Source organism: Osmia lignaria, chromosome 11, assembly GCF_051020975.1.
Source record: "Osmia lignaria lignaria isolate PbOS001 chromosome 11, iyOsmLign1, whole genome shotgun sequence".
NCBI lineage: Eukaryota > Metazoa > Arthropoda > Insecta > Hymenoptera > Megachilidae > Osmia > Osmia lignaria.
Genome location: NC_135042.1, coordinates 3,365,414 through 3,391,711, shown reverse-complemented (window position 1 = coordinate 3,391,711; position 26,298 = coordinate 3,365,414). Strand labels below are relative to the sequence as shown.

At 43.1% G+C, this 26,298-nt stretch overlaps 1 protein-coding gene across 15 annotated transcripts in view; it reads right to left on the bottom strand.

The window, feature by feature from the left end:
* pHCl-1 (pH-sensitive chloride channel 1) overlaps positions 1-26,298 on the bottom strand; it is a 45,144-nt gene that overhangs the window by 6,244 nt on the left and 12,602 nt on the right. For 3 of the 15 annotated variants that reach the window (XM_076690764.1, XM_076690765.1, XM_076690766.1), the window contains exons 2-12: positions 23,135-23,313; positions 18,459-18,629; positions 17,418-17,506; positions 13,858-14,010; positions 11,946-12,010; positions 11,641-11,861; positions 10,968-11,050; positions 10,758-10,898; positions 7,411-7,503; positions 5,188-5,340; positions 4,086-4,300 (exon numbers count right to left, since the gene is read on the bottom strand). In XM_076690764.1, coding sequence (XP_076546879.1) covers positions 4,086-4,300; positions 5,188-5,340; positions 7,411-7,503; positions 10,758-10,898; positions 10,968-11,050; positions 11,641-11,861; positions 11,946-12,010; positions 13,858-14,010; positions 17,418-17,506; positions 18,459-18,619 — 1,374 coding nt within the window. In that variant the 5' untranslated portion in view covers positions 18,620-18,629; positions 23,135-23,313. The other 12 variants (XM_076690762.1, XM_076690763.1, XM_076690769.1 and 9 more) reach the window with 9 other exon arrangements.

Here is a 26,298-nt window from a genome sequence, read left to right as displayed (position 1 = left end):
GGCGAAGCAAAGCCTTTTTGCCAAGGAAATTCTGCTCTATTGCCTTTGAAATTTTGCCATTTCTACAGAGGCGATATCGTAGAATCTATTCCTTCAATTTGCAAGCGACAGTTTCAGCTAATTGTCCGACTCGAGTAATCGCTTTTGTCGTCGCGACGAGCCCGTATCAGCGATCAAGCAACAGAAAATACGCACACAGAGGAATAAAAGAAAAACGTAACTCGTAAGCCTCGATATACGATACAAGAAGCTGAACGTTCAGAAGCGTTTAATTATCGTCGGAAGTACGCGTCTAACGCGGAATCTAATGACTGACGGAGAACAAAGAGCTTTTACTCGCTTGGAGGAGAGTAACCGCTGATCTGAACGCGATTCCCGTGCTTTAGCGAGACGGGAAGAAAAGATTTGTGGAAATTGTTGTCGAGGCAACAAGGTACAGCGTGATCGAGCAAAAACATTGTTCAACGTGCTTCATGCGCGTGCTAAATAATAATTAACCACATCGTTCATGCATCGCATGCGTTCAAACTTCTCCGTCATCGATTCAAAATGAAAATTTTTTTTCTTTTTTTTTTTCACGTACCAGCGCCTTCTCGTTTCGCAAACGATGGAAACGAGAGCACGATCAAGCTATTCTTTACTTCTACCTTCGAATGCTTTTCCATGAATTGCTCGCAAAATTCGTCATCGTCGAGTTTCAATCGAATCTTTTTATGCGGTTGCATCATTCGCACGTGCATGCACTTGATCATGCGTTTCATTCGGAAGAATAAGATTAAAGGTAGAGAGGCGCGGGAGATAAAGAGAAAGAGAAAGAAGAGACAGGTGAAAGGTGACGAGAGGTAGAAAAATTTGGCACGAGCACAGGCGGGGAAGGATACGATAAGAGTCGAGAGGAATGTTCCTTCTAATGTTTTTCCTTCTTAATAATAATAATAATAAATAATTCCTTATTTCCATAATTCAATTTACAGAGACTTTAAATGTTTTTCGTATAAAAAGCCGAGTGTGAACCCGATAAACGTGTCAGGATTTTCACCATTCGAGGATTAAATCCGGCAATTGGAATCGTTTAACATTTCCGCTCGACTCATTCTCGATAAACAAGACGGCTAAAAAATGAGTTGGATCAGAGAAAGATAAAGGGTATTCCGTTCTGTCGAACGAGAAAGCAAGAGAACAAGTGTGTACGTATGGTAAATGTTGTACGAGTGTGTGTGTATAGGTATACGTGGATCCCTGTGGATCAGTGTGGTTCGTCAGGACGCGGTTAAGACCTTGCACGTGCACACCATGGATTTCTTGGAATCGCTATAAGTTATCCCGATCGGAAGCAGAACGAAAAAATGAGAGAACGTATTGTAGGAAGCAAGGGTTGGATCCCCGGGAAATTCCTCTTGCCTCAGAATAAAAAAATGTCGCGCGATAAACGAATGGAATCGCGAGGCGAGATGGAAATTTGAAAATCGAAATTCTGCATGATAAAACGCGCCAAGTCGTGACCGCGCCCTAATGCTATGGGGGGTCTTACCAAGGGGCTGGCCAATATTATCCCTATCCTGCTGAGCACCGCTGGGAGCCGCTGCAACATCACAGACACCAAACAAAGAGACTTACTCACCAACATTTCCACACCAACCAAATTCTTACTAATCGTGTGTGTGTAACAACGTGTTTGTCTTTTCCCTCATTATTTTTATTTCTTTCACATCGAGAACAGATTTTTCCTTTCTTTCTGGCCATTTTACCCGTGTTCTAATAATTCCTTCTTCGCGCGAACCAATTACTTACAATTAGTACCTTGGTTAAACCGTGAATTACTTTCTTCGCCGTTTCCTTTCGCGCCGCGAACATTCGTTAATTCGATCGAGAGAATTTTCCTCGGTTGCAGTAACTTCGCTCCTTCGGCTCTCGAGAGAATATTTCACGCAATGAACGCGAAGGGTAATGTAATAATAATATCGGTGGGTGAATTCAGCAACGTGGCCCTCGGTAGGTATTCATCGCGATCCCGACGAAACCGTAAACAAACAAGGATGCAAATTTCTTCGCGTATGCGTTACGAGCGCGAAACGTAGTCTTTGAAATATTCTTCAGATTCTTCGTACTAAGAGATTTAAAGGTTCTTTTTTAATATTTTTTTCCGCGTGACGATCGTAACGCAACGATACGCGGCGGAGGAAGAATAATTAGGGAAGAATCAGTGTATATACGACAAAAGGTATCGGATACCAGATGGTGCGTCGATATCCGAGAAAGAAAAAACTATATCGTTGTTTCGGGTGACAAAATGTAAGGATAAAAAAGAGAAAATAGAGAAGATTATTACAGAGAATAAGAAAAGGGGGGCAAAGAGCGTGAAACTGCTGGAGACATGCAAATACTGCAGCCTCGATCGAAATCGACGAGAGTACCGAACATTCTCGGAACAGAAGGATATTCGAATTTTTCATCAAATTTTTGTATACCTTTTTATAGTAATATCGAATGATAATGGTAGTTTAAACCGAGAACGTTGGTAATTGTCGCACGAGTCTCGTCGTTATCGTGTTGATCGAAATTGGAAAGGGATAAAAATCGTGAGTTCTTTCGGGAAAGATAGAGACACAATCAAAAAGAAACTATATAGACATAGGCGTAGTATCGAGAAATGCAGCGATTGTTAAGTAACAAACCATACCGTGTCTGTGCAATGTTCACGCCAACGAGTTCACACGTGCACGATGCGAATACGCGAATATTGAGGAATCGTTTCAGCGATTACTCGAACTCAACTACCACCACCCGATACCACCCCTCTACAACTTCGATTTATCGTCGATAAGCCCACCCAACACACAAACACAAACATCAATCGAGCCAATTATATTGAACAATTTCTTTTATCTTTTCTTTCGTATTCGAAAATTTCGCGTGCTTCGCATGACTACGCGAGATTTCGATCTACACCACCGGCCAAATGGTAACGGGACCATTATTTAATGATGCTTCTTTTTTTTTCGAATGTGATTTTGGAAAATTCATCGGACGCTTAAAGAATGGCCCGATACTTTTGGCAGTTGACGTAAGAATCGAGGATTACCTGAATCGTTCGTTGCATCTGCGTCGATCGCGTATTCCACGCATTCGAGGATATACAGAGAAATGAGGTGTGTAAAGATATCTGAACGGAAATCTCGAGAAATAGGGAGTGAGAAGTATTCTTCTATTTCGCGGATACCGCTTTCGAGGAAAACGATTTAGTTGACGCGTTTTTTCAGTCAGCTTACCTCTGTGACACGCATCGAAACGAACAACAGCAATTTTTGCACGAACCAACGCTTCGCTCGATCATTCTCAAAGAACAAACTTGGTGTTTACTGTGTGGGCTTAATGAAAGGTGCTGTGGTCGATTTTGTATTGTGAGTGTACGTAATGTCATTGTCCGCCAAGAAGAAAATAAGGAAAAGTGTTTTATTTTCGTTGATCCTTTGCACGTTTCATTTCAACACTTTGCTCGTGGAAAATTATAGGGGCAAACGTATAAAGAATTTCGTAATTCACGAATAAAGTGTTGGCATTCGTCTCAGGAGAATCTACTCCTGCATTCGTTAAAAAAAAAATAATTCGATTGCAAGAGTAAGTACTTCTCCAGAAATCCACATTTCATTTAATATACGATCAGCGAGTAAAAGTTCGCGAAATTCTCTTGGCGCGAAGAATTTTCAAACGGATCGAAATAGTAGAAAGAAAAGGTGTTGGTTTGTTAAAGAGCGCGACGACGAAAGTAAGAAGAACATGAATTAAAGACAGTGGGGGAAACAGGCAATAACAGAAAGAAAAAAAAAAAACAATAAAGACATAGAATCAAACCGAACAAAGAAACGTTAAGGAAAATATCGAAAGAAATTTTGACGACTGTTACACTCGTAAAACGCAAGAAGAAAAATGAAAAATAAAAAACAGAAATTCGAAAGAAATTGATGGATAAAAAAATGAACGGTATAAAGTGGAAGAAAGAAAATACGAAAAACGTACAAGTGTCGGAGAGAATAAAAATATGCAGGTGGTGTGGATATATGGCGAAGGAGGGTGAGCAAAAGTACCTGGGTGACAGGATTCTCTCCAGGACGATAGACGACGTTGTGCATCGGCCGTTTCCGACCCACGTAATTCACGCAGACAAACTCTAGCAGGCTGGCGTAAATGAAGCACATGCACACGCCGTCCCACACGTTCATGGCAGTTAGGTTCGACACGACCGGCAGCGTCGACCGGAAACCGTTCGACGTGGTGAAAAAGTTGAGCATCGTTGTCACACCTGAAAACATATCGTTTCCACTTTATCTCGGTTCGATCTCGTGTTTTCCTTCGAAGCGACGCGATGCCAAGCAACGAGATTGCTCTTACGTCTTACGCGATGTTTTATGCATCTTCAACCTTACTACTCCAACCAGTTTGTCGCGAAATTATTCCTTTCCTCTTGGGACTGGTCCTCTTAAAAGTTAAGGAACAATGCACGGAGAAAAAGTTTTCAAATTGTTTCCAGATTTCTTGGGGAAAAAAAAACATGTTTTCTTAATTGCCCCGTTATACTCGCAGAGGAATAACATTTTGTAATTAATTATTAATAAATGCAATTATTATAGCACAGTTGTAATAGTTATTCAAAAAAAGACAAATTATCATTAAAAAAAAAAGAAAAAAAAAAAAATTGGGAACTATGGGAATTGAACCCTGGACAGTTAGATTGCGAGTCAAGCGTTTGTCTTACAATTAGTTTCTTATACTTCTCAATATAAGCAGTCACTAGCTTTAATTGTTAATATCTTTTAAACAATTAGCCGTCTGTTCCCAAAATGGGGTATAGGCGTGTTCAGGACGACGAGCTCTACAAGGTGGCAAAGTTTCATTAATAAGTGAGCGTAACACTTGGGTAGTTCCCCTCGTAAGATTTACCAAATTATTTATACGTTAATTCGTGTCTCGGCATGTTAGCCTCCCCTATAATTGTAACAGATCGATGCGAAGATCTATGTGGATCTATACTCGGTTATCTCGTTGGCAACAACTTGATAGGCGAGGAGGTAGGGACCAGGTGTTTAGGGTGGTAATTGATATCTCTTTACGTTGGTAATAAATTCTAAATGTACGACGTTGTTAGAAGAAGAAGCTTAATATGGTGAGTTGAAAAAAAATTAAGCTTACCGATCATTACTCGCGCTGGCACTGCGTTCCATTCGAGCCAGAATGTAATGAAAGAGCTGGTCACCAGAATAATTCCCGGGATGAAGACCGTCGTGAAATAGAAGGCACGATCTCGTGTGAAAATCAGATCCACCTTCAGGCAGCTGTAGTTACCTATCGTGTGTTAGAATCGGTATATCGTTATCATCGCGTCTCTGCCTTTTACGGAAATAGCGAGCGACGGGATTAAAGAAGCGGTTAGCAATCACTTATTATTGCAACGAATCAATCGGCAAATTCATTGCAGACGTTTTATAAATCGTTTAACTATATTTTCCGAGATTCCTTTACTTTCTTTCATTTTAATCGTCGAGTTTCGTCTTTCGAAAGGAATCTTCGCTCTGTTTTAATTCTATCCCTTAAAGTCCTGTTTAATTCCTAACTCATTCGTGGCTCTTCTTTGGACAGTTAGCTTTCATGACGGATAAAAGTAATAATAATAAAAAAAAAAATAAATGAATAAAAATAAACGACGTAGAAAAGGAAGAACAGGGCACAGTCGTGTCGCCAACTTTCCGCAATGAAGCTTCACATTCGCGAAAGCGGTTTCAAGCCGAGCTGGATACTAACGCGTGAACGTCTAAGAATTTGATAGTTTTAGGGAAAGGAAATTTTGCGTTTAGAGGAAGCAGATTACCTTTAGAAAACTTTTCTCCCCGAATCGGGCAAAAGTTCTTTGATTTTCTGGAGGAGAAAGTATTTGCTCGCCTTATTGAGAATGAGGAAACTTGGAGAGAGAGAGAGAAGAACAGAAGGGTTACGCGTGCAATAGATAATCAATCTCGACGATTGAATTTGTTTCATCTGTTGCGTTCGAAATGAAAGAGATACAAAAATAGTAAAAAAAAAGGAAGAGATCAACAACGGGGAATATAATGAAGCAGAAGCGAAGCGCAGGCTAAATGATTGAAACAAACGTTTGTCTGGATCCGAACCACGTTCAGTAAATAGTATTCGAATTTTGGGATTAATGCGTGGGTTGAGAAGGCTAATTACGATTTACTTGGGACTCAAAAAAATATTGGAAAATACACAAAGTATACAATGCAATAATTTCACAAACGGGATGTAAATTAAATAACGCGTACTCGATTTGCAAAGCATTTTGTTAAAAGCACTCGACGAACGAAGTAGGTCCACGATTAATTTGGTTGCGATTCGAATACAGCAATTCTCTCACAGCAATTCTCTCTCGAATACAGCATACATGCATCGACGAATACTGTTTTACACGAATAATTACGAGTTTCAATATTTTTCTGAGTCTATGATGATACACTGAAAAGATACTAATGTCTTGTAACATTCTACGACACGCTAAACACGTTCTGTCAAGCGATTAACAATCCCTTTTCCCTTACATTTAACCGAACAAAAGCAACTTGTTCTAGAAAAGCAGTTCGAAGTATCCAGGCTGAAATTTTTAATCACTTGACAGAGTTTTAATCGTTAGGATGGTCCTTCAACCCTCTGCACCGATCATCTACGCTACTGTTTTCCACTTTGCGAGCCTTTTCGAGTTTTCTCATCCGTGTTAGGATTCCCGGTCGCGTTGCTCGGACGTAGTCTTCTTTATCATTCTTTACCGTTTTATACCGTTTTTTAACGTGTACTCGAAAAACGTCGCGACGTCTCGTGGTTCGACGGAAACCGCGCGGGCCTCGTTTTATTCAGGGAGAATTTCTTTCCTCGACCATGAGACGACGCTCCATGACGAGTACAAAGGGTAAAAGTACCGTGACTACTTGGAACGTTGTTTCCCAAATTTCTCTACCATCTTCAATTTTTCTACACTCTTATTCGCGAACCCTTTTGCTGCATCGCCTAACGTAAACTAAACTCGATCGAATACGTAACTAGCTATAAAAAGAAATGAAAAAATTTCGAGGAATTTAGCTAATTTAGCTAATTTAGCTAAATGTCGAGAAACTGCAGCAAAAGGATTAACTAAACGTTTTCGTGGATCAATGGAAAATTTGTTCAAGGGAGAGGACGATTTGGGAAGCAACCACTCGGAATATCTAAGCCTGTCTCACGAGTTGGTAAGCTTGGTCCTGTCTCTCCCTCCCTTTTTTTAATGGCTCGTCTAAACCTTTTTCCACGTGTTTTCGTTTCGTTTCGTTTCGTTTCGTTTCGTTTTGTTTCGTTTAGGAATACTGTCCGCGTCGTAGGGGAGGATTTTACCTTGCTCCTCAAACCTGCGCTGGCACAGCGAGCACTTTGAGTCCCCAAATTCATCGAACTCGTCCTCGTAGTCGACCATGATCTGTCCGTCAGCTGCAACAGAACAGCCCACGATCTTCCTTCCTCTCTTCTTTCCATTTTTTAACCATTTTTTGTTTTGTTTGTTTTTAATTATTCTTATTTAATTTGCTCTCTTTCCGCCTTTGTCTTTGTCTTTCGTTTCGTTTCGTATCGTATCGTCCTGTCGACGGGACGGATAAATCTCGATCGCGATTATTCTACACCCAGTGGGAATTTCAATTTACCGCGAAATCGAATAAATTTCTATTCTTCGTATATCGTAGAACGAGTTAAAATAGACGATCGTTCAAGCTGTAGAAAAGTATAACAAGAATAACAAGTTTTGGTCGAAAGAAAGTTTGCGCGAATCGATAGGAAAGGGTAAAACATTTCGCGATTGTTCAGCTCGGAAACGTGTTATATTCTTTGCTCGACATGATCTATCCGTCCTCTGGTTTAACTTCGTGTATTCTTTTTCTCTTGATTTCATCGAGGAAATTTTCAATGAAACGTCTCGCGTTAATCTGTCGTTTTATACGAACCTCGCGTGACAACTGACCGGGCATAAGAGGAAATTTCAATCGTTGGGCTAACTAGACCAAGCATTACCCGCATACCGCCATGGTTAATCTGTTCGGGGTAAAGAGAAATACGCGGCTATCGATTGTCGTAGCCGATAGACTGTCGGTGTTTAAACGGTTGAATATAAAGCTTGTTCGAGGAAACCGAGAGAAGGAAACCGCTCAGCGACCTGAAACGAAGTCTCTCTTTTATCCTTATTCATCTGGCTTGGCTCTGAAAACGGTTTTTCTCTGGAAGAGAAAAGAGGCGAATGCGTTCGTGTGTTTCACTCGAAACAAGCTGCTGCGATCACGTTTTCGAAGGGAATGAAAAAAAGGAAAAGAAAAGAAAAGAAAAGAAAAGAAAAGAAAAGAAAAGAAACGCGTTCAAGCTTCTCATTGGCTGCGTAAGCTGTTTAAAGAGCTTATAAGCGACCAAGGTAAATGGTTACGAAACAATCAGCTGAAATGAGACATTTGAATCGTTAAATACAACTGTTAGGCATCGAATTGTTTGCGAAACATAAGAGAATCGCAATCAGGAATGTATATCGATAAATAAAAAATGATTTACGTGAGTTTCGTGTTCTCGAATATTTTCTTTCATGAGAGATCGTTGGACGATCCGCGACGAAACCGTGGAACAGCCACAGGGAACACGATGGGTCGTTAGAAAGAGTTTAAGAACCTCACCCCAAAAGCAAACCACGGCGGGCTCGGTTAAAAAGCGAGACAGGAACCAAGGTTGCCAATATGCACTTTCTAGAGGAGCTATGTATCATCTAGATATATACATATAAATACAAGTTGTCTCGGCAAACGTGTACACCGTGAGAAGTGTAAATTTATCGTGGTAAAAAATAAAAATTGTTATCAACAAGTTCTATAACGATAGGTCAATTAAGGAACCAAGGAGTTTTGGATATTTTCAGTTTACCCCCGGTGCACATGTTTCGTTCAGACACCCTCTGCAGGTGTAAATTGTACAAGGATGTATATATATGTATATACACGCGTAAAGAGAGAGAGAAAGGCATATGTGTAAGTACAAAACGTATCTACGCCAACTATTAAGTAACAAAGGTGGAAACATAAACGAAGGTTCTCGTTACAGTTTCGCTACGTCGCATGCAGAATCCTTAAACGTTTCTCCCTTAAACGTTTCCCACGATCGTTCAAACGGGTTACAAACTTTTGCCCAAACCATCTGACACCTGCAAACACTCTCAAACATACGCGCACGCATGCGATTGTTAACACTTTGACCGCCGCGGCGTCTCGTTCGTTATTTATCCAATTATCGGAAATGAGATTCGTATCGTGGAAGGATTTTTTGGCAAATTCAGCGTGGCAGTCAACGCGTTAGGCCGCGAAGCAATGAAATTTTATAGCGATAAAAAATGGCAAGGGATTGCCAATGTATTCGTGGCCACGTGAAACGCTGTTTCAACTTTCATTCGGCTATCGTTTCTCTTTCTAAATTTTCAATATCATCGTACTTTCGAGGATCGCGCGTAATTTCGAACCTTTGATCGGGAACGGTTTCTCGAATTTCGACATTCTTCACTCTCTTTCAGATTCTTGCGAGCCCTAAAGTGCAGAGACACGCGTTAGACGCGTTCCCATTTTTGTAAGGGAACGTTCCATCGCGCTGGCATAAAGTTGAAATGCGGTGCAGAAAAAGGTGAAGCATCCTGATGCGAGCATACATACATTTACCGCATGCATTTTCCGTACTTACCTGGAGCAGTTCCCTGCTGATCGCGACAAACAGATGCAACAAGGAGAATGGAAAAGAAGAAAGTTGGCAACAAGGCGACAAAAGACACGCTTTGCTTCTTCAGGAGGAGAAAAGGAGGTGACAAAGGAATCGTTAATTGTTTCGGAAGTTTAGAGTCGGCTTTATCTCGAGAATCGGAAGGTGTTTGAGTGTGCGCGTGGAAGCGAGCTTCGCTGGACAAAGGCGATGGGTAGGTGATCGGAAATGATCGATAGTTAATAGAGCGGAGGAAGCAGGATGTGGGCAAGGCGTGAACGAAATTAGGAATTCTTTTTCGGTGGTGCCGGTCGGATTTATTGATCCGTTCCTGTCGTCCATAGAAACGATGGCGGGGGTTTTTTTCCAGGAATGGAGCAAAGGTTCAAGGGATGCAGCGCCTCAGGTGCATCGATCTGCTAACAGGTATTGCAACCGCTGCTTCCTTTATTCGATACCGACCCAGCTAGATTACCATTTCGCTTTTCATCTCCTATACAGGTATTTGCTTGCCACGATTTCGTATCGATAAACGAAACTATGGAGAGTGAAAAGGTTAAGCTACCTGGGCAGATACCGTGTTCGAATGAAAAATCTAAATCGACGCGACGATCGATCGCTTCGGTACAGACGAGTCTCGCGTTCCAACTTATCGACTTGCTTTTTATCTTTCAAGCGATACTAAAAATATCCTTCTGGTGAACTAAGAAAATTGCCGTGTTCGGTGCATTGCGACAGTACAGAAGCGTGTCATTTTAAGGATGCAAGTAAGAATCGTAAAAGAGAACTGACAACGAACAGAAATGTGGCAAATTTACGACGTTTCACGCGTTAATCGCTGCACTCTGCGTACAATATTCGAATCCACGCGTAATAAAAGAAACACCGGAGTTTCAATTAAACTTTTTACACGTTCCCTCCAGTCTTTCTATCTCGTCGAGTAATAAACCATTATTTGTTCGGTAACTCACCTCGCCAGCTTACTTTGATCGGGCAGGTGATTGTCTGGTTTTTAATTAGGTACGCGTTCAGCGATGTCAGGCTTGGACTTTTTCGCAAAGTACCCTCGTCGTTCTTCCACACGTACGTGATCGCCGTTTGTTCGTACGATACTGGAAAAAGAAATTGAAGTTAATTGAAAAATAACAGCATATAACGTTACGATTTATCCGATCACTTACTGCTCTCGATCGCGAATGAACACAATGGGTCATCGAAGGGGAAGATATTGAGTCTACCCTGGCAGGATAGGATGAGGTGACGCCTAAAACACAGTTTCACCCTTTCGTTAATGTTATCCTACGAAATCTCGCGTTTACGTTTAATCGTGGCTTCCGTTAACTGCGTCGATACCCTTCTATAGGAAGCTCGATTATGGAAACCATTAATTCAAATGTTCCGATTTCGTGTAGGTACGCGTATTCAGCGGCTAATGTTACGGTTTATTGACTACCAATTAAACGTTTAATTAGCCGCAAGAGCAGAGTTTGTATACAAGTAGAAGCCGTCGAATAACGACGAGGTTGGAATGAACTCGATACGCGAGATAGAATTCTAATATGACTGACTATTTAACCCTCGAACGAGCTTAATAAACTTGTCGAAACTTTTCCTTCGCTCGGTTCACCTTATGAATTTATTACAGCATCCGTCCCTTAATGAACGAGGCTATTACTCCAAAGTTTTTGTTTAATTAGTAACGCCTCTGCAGAGGCCGTTTATGTCAGGAATCACCGTTTATTGATATTCATTGAAATTCATTGAAATTCATTGAAATTCATTGAAATTCATTGAAATCCGGCAAAGACCGGCCGAGGGTTAATGGAGCAACGAGGAAATGAATAAATAAAGTACCGCATAAGGTAGTTGACGGTGCCGTTGCGGTATATCCGTAGGGCGAAATGTACAGGTATGAGCGGATCCTTAAAGTCCCCGTGCATTATGAAGTACGTGTCCGGCAACCAGATATCGTCGTAGTGATGAATCGCATTCAAGAATTCGTATTGCGATCGGTTGCTGTACCGCAATCGCGGATCGTACCACTGTTGTTGCAACAAGAACTCCACCTCGTATTTCTGTCGATGGTAAAGTATACGAGAATCGAGAACTGCTTCGACGCTTTTATTATATTAATTATTAAAAAGGAAAATAATAATTACCAAACTGGACTCGTCCGGAGAAGCCAAACTCAGCAACAGCACGCTCACGTTTACCGTCAAGGTTCCTGAAACACAGTGACCGATTGAAACGTTACGTTCGATCGGAAATTTCTTCGATACGATCGCCAAGAGAATACGCTAATTCGAAGGTTTCAAAGTAAATTAGATTTCGATTCGAAGCAATCATTTTCGAAGCAGAAATCGTTTAATTCGACTGGTGTATTTTTAACGAGGTGTAATTCGAATTAGCGTGACTCTCCCGTTTATTCGAACCGATCGGAGCCGACCTTTACGAGCGAAATCGATGATTTCGTTGTGGATCGTAAGATCAGCTTTGCGAGAACGGTAAGAACCTACGGAAACGTGGAGAAACCTTTTCTTTCTCTTCTACGTCTGCACAAGCAGTTGCCGTTATTGCGAAAGCGTCGTTAGAAGAGCCATGCTATGCACATGCGACTAAATTTTGTATTTCGTATTCCGTATTTAGTGTGATACTCGTGGCTGAAAGTTAGGACTCGAGAGCCTTCTATCGACTTGGGATAATCGTATAAAGAATATAAAATTAGCGTGTCAGTTGCGAGCTGTGCGAGGGTTAAGCATTAATTCGCGTTAGTATAATTTTAGTCGTCCTCGCGATGTTTCTTCGTTTCCTAGTTAATTAATTAAATTGAATTCGTAACGTGGCTCATCAGTAAACCCCATGACATTTCCCCGATTAATCAACGAGTTAAGCTGCAGCTGTTGGTTCGCGTGTCGACTGGTTAACGAGTCCCAACCACCGATCCACTTGCCAACGCATTCGACTACGTAAAAAAGACACAAGAAACGAGTGTCTGGTACGCTGTAGTGTAGAGAACGGACGGGCAATGGGACATGGATGGGAAAATGACATCCAGAAATCGTAGATTCAAGATAGAGAAACGCCTTTCCTCGGCTTTTTCTTAGTACAGTTTCTCGAGTTTTGGATCGTCGAAAAAAAAAAAAGAATAGAAAAGAAAGAATCGATACGCGTTATCGAACGACGTATGAGGATAAACGAGCGTTTATCGAACACGAACGACGAGTCGACCGGGAAAGAATGTTAAATACTCTAAACAGGGAAATCGACGTTCTATCAAGATCCGACGAGGAACAGACAATTAGGCACGCGCTGTTATGCGTGCGTGTGTGTATGTGTAATTGCACACGTTCCAGTTAATCGAAGGTTTAGGTCGAACCTTGTACGAATCGTATAAACTCGATCGTTTTTTTCTCTCTCTGTTTCTTTGATAAACAGGGAACAAAGAGTAGAGTTTTCAAAAGCAGTTGTGTTTTCTTTTGCTTCCATTCTGGCGTGCACGCAAACTTGTTTAGCGAGGGAGAAGAAACGCGTACACTTTCGATCGACCTAGAAACCCTCGTGAAAAAATTCGACGAGCAACCCATTCAGAATTCAATTTCTGCGGCTCAACAGCAGTTTTCGAACAACGTGTTACATCGCTTTTTTTTTTCAATTGGGTTCTTCTCAAAACAGACTGTTATTCTTCACGCTATTTCGCTGTATATCGCGAGGGCGAGCTGAAACGTTATTTCTTCTCGGTTATTTAATTAAAATTAAGGTAGGAAGAAAACTTTTCAGCCTGCCCTTTTGATTCGCAATGAAAAAACAAAGGAAATAAAGAGATTGAAAATCGATAAATGATCGACCAAGAGAGCTATGTAGGAGGGCAAACGAGCAAAACAAGAAAGGGTAACGACCAAGGAAACACGAAACACGAAACACGAAACACATAGCACGAAAGGGGTAAGACGGATAGACGGAAGCAAGACGATTATTCGGGTAACTGAATGGGTTGGGTCGGATGAAGTTCGTAATAGGCTTAATTATTTTTCTAGACGAGGTTACGAGAGAAGTAAAAGCAGAAGGACGGACCGCGAAGGTGGGTGCGAAGGTGTCGGTGCGACGTGTAGTGGTTATTGTTCTGGTTCTTGTACTGGTTCTTGGGGTCGTTAGAGGAGGTCGACGACCGGTTCGACAGGCCGGTCGCGTCACCAGGCCATCGCATTCCGCAGCAGAAATCCGCATCTGTAACACCCAACAACCCTTGCCCACGTCTCGTCCATTTCTTCTCCTTCTATCAATCTAAAGTTCACCGGGCTGTTCGATTCTCCCGAGGGTAGGGATAAACCTACTGTCGGGATATTTCTTCTTACTCTTTAAACCCGAATCACCAACTAGGAATATCTTTTTTTTCTTTTATTCCTCTCATTGGCAATGCCTGTCACTTTGACGGTATGGAAAAAAAGAATCTACGTGAAAGAAAACAACTACTACGAGCACGTTTGTTCAGAGAGACATTCCGACACTTGACATACACGTTTAATTCTTTCCAAGTACTTATCGTTCTGCGCTTTCAACTTCTGGCCATCCGTTGCGACCCCGGTCGAATGCCGTTTTACAAGCAACTCGTTATCCGATCGAACAGCGTAGAATCATAGAGAATGGCAAACGGGAAAGTGGTGGTTGTACGTTTTTCGTTAGAGTCTCGCTGTGTGTGAATATTCTGTGAATTTCTGTGACAGCCAACAACTCTCTTGCCCACGTCTCATCCTCTTTTCCTCCCCTATTTGTCTTCGCGAAAAAAAAGAAAACGGAAGCCGCGATCCGCGTTAGTTCGATCAAATAAATAAACGAAAAATGGTCAAGATTGTCGGAGGCCTGGCGTAAAATGAACCGACCTACACTCGCCCTGATGAACCCTGAATAATGCACTTTTCATGCAGTTCGACTTGCCGTCTCGTTCCCTTAGCGCTATTTCATCCTTCGATCTCTCTCGTAAACTCGTTAACTTCCTTCCGCGGATGCATCCAAGACACCTTTCTACGTCCCGTTAATTGTAAAGAAACGAGGGGAAGAGTAATTGTCTCCTCGACCATCGAGAAAATGTTTCCCGACAGAACAAAGAGACGCGTTTGAAACGATACACGCTTTTCTTCCTCGATTTTCAAGCCTCGCCACCGTTCCCTTTTCATCTCGAGCTCGCTGCTCCGGCAAACGACACCGCCTGCTCTGCTCGAGGGTGTTTACGCGACTTTCTCCTTCTTTCCCCTTTCTCAGACAAAGAGAAACCTTCTTTCTCTTCTTTCAAACGGCAGGCCAGTTTGCACTTAATCCGCACAGAAATCGTTTCTCTACACCGACAAATGGCTGGAAATAGGTGAAACGATATGATTCTTTTTATAGCCATCGAGGAAAACGGAAATTGAGGAATAAGGGAGACGAGGGGAAATTGCAAAAGGCAGCTGAAACGCGTTACACGTGTCGATTAGAAGCATCCGCTACCGAGAGAAATCCGTCGTTATTATTTTAAACCCGAAGCTGTCGCGATCGATTCGGCACGGACGTTTCTTTACGTACCTCGCGTATATCTACAAGGTTTCTCTTATACAAAATCGAATCGATTGTTGGAAGAAGATAAGCGAAACATCGTCACGCGACTCGACGCTTTCGAGATCTTTATTTATCAAGATGGAAATCTTGTAACGCTTTCGGTCGAACGAATCTTTCGATATCTTCGACTCTCAAACTCTAATGGATACCGGATAATACCTGGATAACGATCGATATTCAACCGCGATTTTTAGCAAAAGAGTTGATCATTATTGGAAGGACGAAGAGCGCTCGAAAGGTAAACGAGACGGACGCGTTTTCTAAGAGCGATAGCTGCAAACTACTAGGCGTTTAGTAGAGGGAAGAGAGAGTTTCGGAGAGATGACAGTTCCGAATTGCGGTATGACAGACGATCCCAAGACGAAACGCCTTTTTCTCCCCTCTCTTATACTACTAGCTTCGTATCTTTCGAGTTATCTTTCTCGAGAACGAGGATGGCCGATGATAAATCACAAGGAAATAATTCGAGACGGAATATTTTTGTTAAACGTTTTCACCTGTTATACAGGTTTCCTCGAACGGTATACACTTTGTACGCAACGGGTTTATCCTGTGGAATAAATAAAATTAGAATCGCGACACGATTTTTTACCATGCTTCTCGTGTCACACGATTCCATCCATCCGCGTCAGGTCTCGGATAGAAAAAGAAAATCCTGTCCTCGACCCGCTTCTAACCTACCTATAAATATTCCAGTTACGAGAACGAATCGACTGGGAAAAGGATAAGCGAAACTCGATGTTAATCGCAAATTTTCCTCTCCACCGAACCTTTACCTTTACGACAAATTCAAATTTACTCGCCGACCTGCTTGCTAACTATATTATTCGTTCGGATATACGCGTGAACGTAAGAAATCGCCTGGCTTTCTTTCGAAAATTTTCACTTTCTTACCACGGTATTGGAACGGGACGATACAGACACGTCGCGTTGATTATTAGATCGACGATTAATCGGCGTAAATTTACATTCGAATAAATCTGGCCCACCTAGTATCGATTCGTATCGCGAATTTATACAAAGCCTGACGCAAAACATTTTCGTGACGTCACCAGCCACTAGACGACAGCCCAGACGAGAGCTTTATTTTTCTCGTAAAACGCTTCAATTTACGCGTACAATTGTACGAACAGCGGAGAGACGAATACTCTGGGTAATTAGAAAGCTCGTTAGCTCGAATTGAAATTAGTCACGTTCGTTCTAAGTTTGTTCTAAAAAAAAAAAAAAAGAAGAAAAAGAAGGGGAATGATCGATGGTGAGAAAAATGATTAAAAGAAGTCGTAATTAAACGCGTATTCACTGATTGGCGCGTGTTCAAATTTGAAAAGGCATTAAGAAGAGGGTGAAATGCCAGGAAGTCTCGTCGTGGCGATTTCAATCTCGAGAAGAATTCCGACTAACCTAGAGGACGGCCTGCAAATTTATTACCGGCTCGAATTGAATTTCCAAGCGAGCGACGTCGAGGTAAACAGCTGTTGGCACCGGCAGCCCCGAAGCTAGTGATAGAGGATCGACATTGGTCAGACGGCTCTCCCGGTTCGGCCAGCAACTCTCTCTCTCCCTCCCTTCCATTCTCATTCATTCTTTCTCCACCTTATTTCCATCCGATCCGTCTCTCGTATCCGGTCACATTCGTCCCTCTAACTTTTCACCCGCAAAGAAGCTTCGACGAGATCGAAAGTTCGAAAGCGAATAATATTCTGGCTCTTTCTCCAGACGCGTGACAAGACAATTCTTTTCATTTCGCACAGTCATCCAATTCGTTCCATCTATAGAGGTTTAACCATCCACTCGCTCTTGTGTACTTGTTCTTGTGCCGTTTCAACGTGATCAGGTGGATTTCTATATTAGAGTACCCTTTAGACGAGGGGTGAGCAGTGAGCTGTGGTTGTGTGGTGCTGTATCGTGGTTGCGGTGCCGGTGGTGTACGAGGTGCTCTGGATGATCGGAGTGATTGGGTACGAGGTGGTGGTGGTGGTAGTGGTCGTGGTGGTCGGGGGTGTAGTCGTCTTGACGGGTGTGGGGCGGGGGCCTCAGTGTACCTTGGACCGGGGGCAGAAGCCGCTTGTCGTAACGCGTCGACAGCAGCAGGTTGTCCAGGATCTCCTTGTCCGACTTGCCCTCCTCGAAGCTGCAACACAACGTATTGTAGCTAGCCCACCGGACCACCATCTTCTTCACTCTCCATCGTTCGGTTCGATATCTTATTCTAATTTTTCTTCGTTTCGTTTATCTTCGATTTTGCCTGCAGACACCTCGAAGGTCTTTTCTCGAAACACCGACCCTCGAGTTGTCCAACATTCGGGTATTCTTTTCCACTAGACTAACAGCTTCTACCTTGGAGCCTCACTGAATTATTCCGTATCGAACATCGATCGTGGCTAGATCACGATCGCTAAGATTCTCAAACTCGTCTACGTGGACTAAAACGTGTACGATGCAATCGAACGATCGGGACGCCGATCGAAAGCCCGATATCCTGATCCTCGAATTATCGCGGTGGTGGTTGGCGATCGCTATAAATTTCTTCGGATAAACGAAGCGCGGATCGCAGCTACGTGCCGGTTGCGCATATATTAATATCTCATCGCTTCCAACGGCTCGTCGCCGTTCTACATCGTTTCACGATCCCGTCGACGACAACTTTATGGCCGGTAAATCGAGTTCGCGAACGAGTAAACTCCATTCCTTCGACCGGCGTCCCGATTACGAACCAGGCAACTTTGCCTGGTATTAAATGTAGAACGAGTAGGTAAAGAGCCTTCGAAAGGTAAAACGAGGCGACATTAGTGGCGATTATTCGCTATTACATGCATAAAAGATACCTCTTGCTCGTTGCTCGAATTACGAATCGAGTAGGTTTATCAGATCTACTCTATCGGGACTAATGTCGCTCTCTCGATCCTATCGCAAGCAACAAAGTCTTCTACGCTAATTATCTCGCGTTTCTCTCAATTTCTCGACTTAACGAAAAACTCATTCTGTTTTTTTTTTATAGAAGTAAGAAAAAGCACGGTTCGCGATGGAATTCGAAAAGTTGAGAGAAAAGGATACTTGAAAATTGTAATTATCGTAATACGTACATGTCCTCGGCGCGCACAAGAGTGACAAGAGTGAGGGCAAGTGTGAGGATACAGAGGATGGTGAAGATGAGGGAGCTTGCGAGGGAGGTGAGAGACAGCGAGAGGACGGACGAGAGGCGGCCGCCACCACCCGCACACCGCCCTAGCGCCACCCAACCCATTCTATGTCATCTGAAACAGAAAGCAGATTTACAAATTTATTCGTTTCGTGTAATATTTACCAGCTGTTAGATTATAGGCAAATAGGAAAAGAGGAAGACCTGTGGCTGCACTTTCGATCTACGAACTTTCGCTCGATTCGTACGTATCCGACCCACGGGGCACATCGACCCGGCCGGATGAACCTTTTTACAGGAAACCGACAAATCGAGGTCGAGACTGTGAATAAGAGAGCGGAAATTTCAAAGCTTAAACGACCACCATTGTCTCGGATAATCTTCAGAATCGCAAAATAAAGTAACATGACCATGACTGACGAGCTTTTCCTCCGTTTCCGTATAAAAGAGTATTCCCTTCGGGTTTCTTTTTGTTTTTCGAGAACAAGTATTTCGATCTTGTCGAAGAAAAATAGTGCAACGTAAACCTTGCCAACGGACGCGACGTTAGCGTGCTTAACGACGTCAACGTCAACGTCGCCGACGAGAGGAGACGTTATCAAAGCGTTCGTGTCTAACTTGACCGTGACGGCAAGTCGACTCGACTCCGAGTCTCGGCTCGTTTTCTCTTCGTGCACTAGCGCTTTTCGAGCACGTTGTTGTGCACCAGTGTTCCGAGTATCTTCGCGAACGCGTCAAGCACCGTTTTCCCTCTTCTCCCTCTTTTTAACCCTCGACCCTCCACCTTGCAGACTCTTTTTTTTGGTCGCCCCATTGAAAATTCCCTCGACTACTCGAAACTCGAGCTTTCGGTTAACGAACTACGACAAAAGATGAAAAGACGAAAACTCCGCTAGGTTGTTTCGGCTCGTTTAAACGTCTGAAAATTCGAAGTATCCAAATCTTAGGAAGATTTTGACAGGCGACCTTAATGTTCTTAATTTTATTTACACAAATCCTATCAGGCCGCAGTAATGAGATTTTAAAGGATCGGGGAAAACGGAAAGTAGCCTTTTCCCGCGTCAAATTGCCAATTGGTTTCTTCCAGCTCTGCGGCTTCTAATCCAATAAAGACTGTGTACGAATCAACGTTTAGACCCGAACCCGTATCAACCTTACGATTAATCTCCCTATCGTCGTTTATTCGGATAAATACTGTACCTATTACAAGATCCTATCGCATTTCCAACGCTAACGGTACGAACTAATTTCTGCTTGGCACGGTTAATCGAAATTGTTGCAAAATTTCCGTCCCTGCAATTGCATCGTAGAGTTATCGCGCATAAGAGCTGGAAAATTAAACGATTACCCTGATGGGGCTGCAGCCAACTGGCTTCCCTAGACACCGAATCGAAGAATAGACTTAATTGGCTCGCTAAAGGGCAGGTAAAACGAGTCACCAGGGAAAAAGTAGTACAGACGAACGAGAAACGGATAAGGATCTCTTGATTCTTTGCATCATTAACGACGACAGAGGAAAGGAAATAAGGATAAGGAGTGTCGGTTCGGAAGATAACGTAGCTCGAGGGGTAGCTAAAGAGTTCGAGTAACGCGTCGGAAGTATTTAACGCGGCGTACCCTAGCCCCGTTTTCTCGCGCAAAAGACACGATCGGCCTCTCGAAGTTTGCCCCGGGCATTTCCACAAGTGGCACGTGTTTGCGGTGGCCTACTACTCGCGCCAGCTAAACTCATCGGGGATCAACCAGTTGCGTGTTTCCATCAGTCGACCGACTGCGTACCAAACGGTTTCTCTTCTTTTTAAAACGCGAATCTTAATGCCTTTCAATGCTACTCGGAATCTTCTTCGTTTTATCTTTTTCGTTGTTGAATTCAATTAAATTCCTATCGGTTTTCGATCGTTCCCGGGAAAGGATCCCGGAGTATTTTCCCTGAAATCGACGAGATTAAGCGAGGCCGCGCTATTTTCAATTTCCTTCGTTAACTCGAGGAAATCGAGTTAATCCTCGACGGTTGATCGTCCCGCTAGCTTACCCGGTAATATGAATCTGAAAAGGCTCGCGACAATCAGGTTACAGGTGTAGCGAATCCACTTAAGAACGACCCTGTATCGCTACCGAGAACGATACTCTTTGGCTTTGATATACACAACGCAGCTTGTTAATTACTTATCCCACTATAAAGGGAAATCTTCGATAAGTTTGCGACAGGGAAATTATGAACGTATGGAGGAACGATAATTAGGGGTGGCCGAATTCGTCGAGGATAGAAATCCCATTTCGATGGGGCGCAAGCCGTAAGCAGCGAGGAGTATCTGGTAAAAGTGGTCGTGGCCGGTACTAGTCAGACAGGTCGGCTAGGTACGAGTAAACGCTACCAACCGTACAGCTGATGTTCGTTCGATCAATACGGGGCGTTGCGGCACGAAACGCTATAGAGTATGTCACGTGGCTTAGCCCGGCCCATTCTCAGTCCGCGACTCCTTTCCACCCACTCCTCCTTCTCTTCTCGACAGCCCTTTCTTCCCTAGCGCCAGGATACCTTCGATAATCCGCCACCCTTCTCTTTACCTGACCACGCGACCAAACTCGTCATTTTGCTCCCCCACCCCCTGATTGCACTCGCCTCTATCTTCCTTCCGATCGGCTTTTCACCCTCGCCCGATGTTTACCGATTAAAACGCGAACCCTCGCGTCGCCTCGTTCGAAATCGTAAAGATTCCAAGACGAAAGGATTCGAGCGGAGAAGGATGCTAGTTGCTTGGGAAATTAACGAGATACGGTATCTAGAACACCAGACACCGAGACGCCATCGTGACCCGCACCCTCTCCACTCGTCGCCCGATTTGTAACGCGTAACATTTCCAGTGCAACGCAATTTTCAACGAAAGCTTTCGCTTCGATTCCTATAATTAAGGAGCTACTACTCTCCTTTCTTTGCTTCGGCTAACGAGAACTGCGCCGTAAACAACGACAAGGCAGATTTAAAAATACCTTTACCCTTCTCGTTTCGTGTTTTCAAGAAACCATCGCAAATTGATATAATGAATTTTAATGCCCATCCACGTAACGTTCCTCCTACCCACCCCTCTTTACGTACTTACATAAATCTAGATTCAGCTACATCGATCCGCTCTCGACGATATTTCATCCGTACGATGGCTATGAAATGTTACGCAAGTTGAGAAAATGATCCCTATAGAATAAACCGAAGCTCGAAGTTGTGCTCTTCGACAAGGTTATCCATGAAAATCATGCTGTTTCGGGAGAACAGGGAGCGGCGCCCTTTGATGTTGAACGAACCATGAAAGCTCTTTGAATTCATTATTAACCTCTCGCAAATTAACGAGGTTGGATATCTGTTTTTAATGGAGATTTCAGAGGGTGTCTTTTTATTTATTTTTTTATTGTTTTTTTTCGAACGGGTTTAATAGCGTTCACCGCACGATTTCGCGATTCTTAATTAGTCTCGCTACAACCTTGTCCCTTGTTCGCGTCCTCGGGATTGCGTGATTCTCTCCTTCGAACAAACGCGACTCGTGCCACGCCACGATTAACCCTTTCTCGCGCATACTTTTCATTTTCCTTTGACGGTCATTCCAGAAATGCATTTTTCCTTATTCGATTCGTCCGGAGACGTGAGCGGCAAAGAAGTTTGAAATCCTATTTCTTTTCTATCGCTTCCTGACTCTTTTCGCAAACTCGACGACAAAATTTTCCAATAAGTTCGAAAGTTGAGCTGCTCGATTGAACAACCTTTTCATAACACGAGCTAGTGAATCAATCGGAGAATCACGGACAATCGTATTAAAAAACAAAACGATTCGACGCGACACCGGTTGTGTAGCTTGCGATCCGACACTGCGGCTAAAATCTCGTCCTTAACCTAGCTAGTTAATTCAGCACCTTCACCTTTGCGTGATGTTATCGCAAAATGGCCGATTCCGTGCTCAAGTCGGATCGGTGAAAGTCGTTTCGATCGAATCGATCGTTAAGCTTCCTCCGAGCAAAATTCGAGGAATACCGTTATTCCCTGAGACGTTAAACGAAAGAATTAAATTCTTAACATCGTGTCGTTTGCGGCACGACTATAAACCCTATTAATTCAATTTCATTAATTCTCGAAACTGGGAAAGTCTTCTAACTAGAGCGAAAGAAGATTAATGAACCCGATGGGAACCCTTTCGTAAACTCTGAAGAACGTACGAGGCAATCAATGCGAACGTTTCGAGTCACGTATTTGACGGATACGTTTCTTAGACGATTTCACTTCTTCGTTCGCGGTGAAACTTTCATCTTTTCTTCTTTCTTTTACCTTTCTTCCTTCGCTGCTCGTTATTTTCTTGTAGCCGCACGGATGAAGTTTACTCGTATCTCGCGATCACGTTCGTGCCGAGGTAAATTTGAATTTAAATTTAAAACGAAACAGCGGCACGAGTTAGGAATACCTTAGCGTCCCGCTTGTTACATAGACAAATTCCCAGTGAAATCTTACGTGGATACATACACATCGTCTTTTACCGTCGTCGGCTATTCAATCTCCCGGCGAAAATTGAAAAAAATATCTCCCCTTTAGCCGGTAATAAAAAGTAAGTAAAGGAAAGAAAATTTTAATGGACTCACCTTAACGTGAGATGTGTGGCTGGTCGCAATGGACGAGGCAGGCTGTTGCTGTTCGTTGTGCAGCTTTTTACTTCAACTTTCGCGGACTCTCATCTTCCTTCTTCCCGGTTGCTTCCGCGAGCAGACCGTTTCTTCACTGCTTCATATCGTTCTCAGAAACGTCTGGTACCAACATCCATCTAGAAGAATATACATACATCCTAAGATTTCCAACTGTTCTCCAACGTAACACCCTATTACAATCGTCATTTTCAATTTTTCCTGAATAGAAATATTTCTTACGAATAACTCGGTTTCGATTCTCGTCTCTTTAATCGTTCGATCGGACAAACGGTAATAAAAGTGGGAGGAATTCGAAGAGGAAGTCCGGTATCGTACTTCCGATTCCTTCGGGTAGAAATTTTTCATGCAAATAGCTGGTTGAATGAGGGTGCATCGCGACGCGACTCGACGCGACGCCAAGTCGCGCCAGCTTTCTCGGAATCGACGCTGACCAAGCAAGCACCGACACTGGGGTGTTGGCAGGAACGTAACAACCAACGTACAACCTTGGCCCCGTGACCCGATTCGTGCACACTCTCTGCTAAACCACGCTAGTTAGCCGTCTGTTATGAGTCTTCGAATAATTAGCCGAACGTTACTCGATCTCGTTCAACGACGCTAAATTTTCAACGAAATTCTATTTGCAAAACAAGTATCTCAATTTTTTCTCTAATTCCTCGAATAATTACTCGGTCGAGTAGCCTCTCTCTCTAAGAACCATTGTCTTTGTTTACCGGGAAAAGCTCGTCAAACGGAAGTAGGACGTTTTTCGGTGGCCGTTGAAGTACCGTCAACTTTCTTCGTGAAAATCGAGGTAAAAATTTCCAAAGTTCTTTCATTATTCCGGACAGTTGCTCCGCAAGACCGATCGCGGCAAACTTTATCGGAAACGTTCGAGTTTTCGTGGAATTTTATGAGCACGATCGATGTCGGAAACGACGCCGGACTCTCGACGATTCTTGGAATAAATCTGGTTTTGTAACGTCGAGTATTTTTCCATCGGTTTTTCCTTCGCTCGCGACGCCGTCAATTTTCAATCAACAACGATTCCTGTTGAATTTTTTAACAAATTTCACGGATACGCGAACAAATGGGACGCGGTATGGAACGCGATCGATCAAAGGACGAGCGTAATCCGTGAGATCTCTCGTTCGTGCATTTGATTATTCTTCGAATAAATTTGTCGACGGTAGGGAAATTCGATCTACGATCGAAGGAATAATTTGTAAGGCTAATTTGAAAGAGTGGACGCGTGAAACGCATCGTGGCGTTCGCGTGGACGTCGTGTCACCAGCACGTGAATATTAAACATTGAACCAGAGAGAGAGAGTCACGGAACAGCGTGGCGCATTAATGTCGGCTTAACGTGTTCAAGTAGGAAACGTCGCGTGTATCGGGACCATACGCGCTGATATCGGTAAAACGAATCGACTCTGTACTCGATCTATGCTGGAGAACGTTCCTTGCTAAGAATTTCGCCTGCACCAACAGACGATAACACACGAATCACCAAAGATATCGAAGATTAACTCGTCGCTTCGACGTCTCTGTTCCCCCGAAGAGAAGACGTTATCAAGTCTATTCGTAGCAGCGTGTAATCGTAAGCTCGAGTACTTTTAAAAATATGAAATCGGTTCGACTGGAGAATGCTAGGGAATAAGGTTAACGTGTCAGGAGTAGAGCTACGTGTATTTACACGTATTTCCGAGAAAACTGCCCTAGCTATAGCTTAATAACCATAAACATACATTTTCTCCTTCTTCTACGGTTCGCCGCCATGGAAATTGGAATAATTATCACCTATAGCTCGCTTAAACTTTCCACAAGACTTTGGAACGAATCAATTAAGCTCGTTAACCATTCTTACCATCGTCAATTATTAAGAAAGATCGATAAACGCGATAGAAGTGTTTTAAAAATGATGGAAATTCCTTTTCGAGGATACGCGAAACTGTTACGAGTAGCGATACATCCGGCTAGGATCGATGAAATTATGCAGTCGGAAGGGGAACCGTCAACGGGCAACATCCGTCAGCTAGCCGGCTATCGATCCAACATGCTATTTTTGCGTAGGCGTCCTGTTTTCTCTAATAACTAGAATAATGCTATGAAAAAGCATTCGTCCAGGTTTAGACGAAGGAAAATTCGAAGTTGATTCTAATTAGGATAGAGAAATCGCTGGTAATACCAAGTGGCACGCATCGATGCGACAGTTTTATACCTTGGCACCGTTTCCCGCGAACGACGGCATGCAAAACCCGACGACACGCACACAATTCCTTTCCCGTTGCACCTAAGCTAGGATAATGCAGCGCGACGAGTTTTCGCAGCCCCGGGAAATAGAGTTTGAAAATATTATTCTTCCATCCATCCTGGGAACCATCCCGTTATGTTCCACCTACCAACGGGTCCTGAAAATGCGGAAGAAGCCCGCAAAAATTCCTTTCATAAAAGAAAGTTTATCCTTGAACGATTACCCTTTAACGGTGCCGCATAGTCGTACGCGAAAAATGGTAGGAACTTCTTCAACTCGTTTATTTTGTATTAAATGAACATACAGGTGGCAATGGAATAAAGTTCATATTCAAATGAATTTGTTACATTATTTTTCCACGTAATAAAAATTTTCCACATGCTTATTGCCCGCGGGAGCTCGTCCGAATCGGGTACCCGCACATCCCTAGTAATTTAACTGAACCTTGAGATTTGAATAATTCAGAAAAATACAAATTAGGAAAAACACCGGTTTTCAACGCAAAGCTAGTCACTTTTCCGACAACAGCGAGGTTCGCTGGCAGAATAAATTCTCGGTGCAAACAAACTCGACGGAAGTTTAGTGCGTCTCTGAAATCTCGCAATTAAGGTCGTCGTCGTCCGTCTGCGGACGTACTGGCTTAATCTATTTTATCATTCGGCCGGTGATCCATCGTTCATACATCGGACACCTAACGAACGCTTACGATCCGGAGACAATGATAAGAGGCGTGTCGAAAATAATCCGGGCTAAGGTAATTCGTAATACGCGAAACGAAAAATCACGATCTACGACAATGATGGAACTAGGATGGAAAAAGTAACTTTCGTGAGAGAGCTCGCACCTGTCCGAGGCTACCTGAATCGTT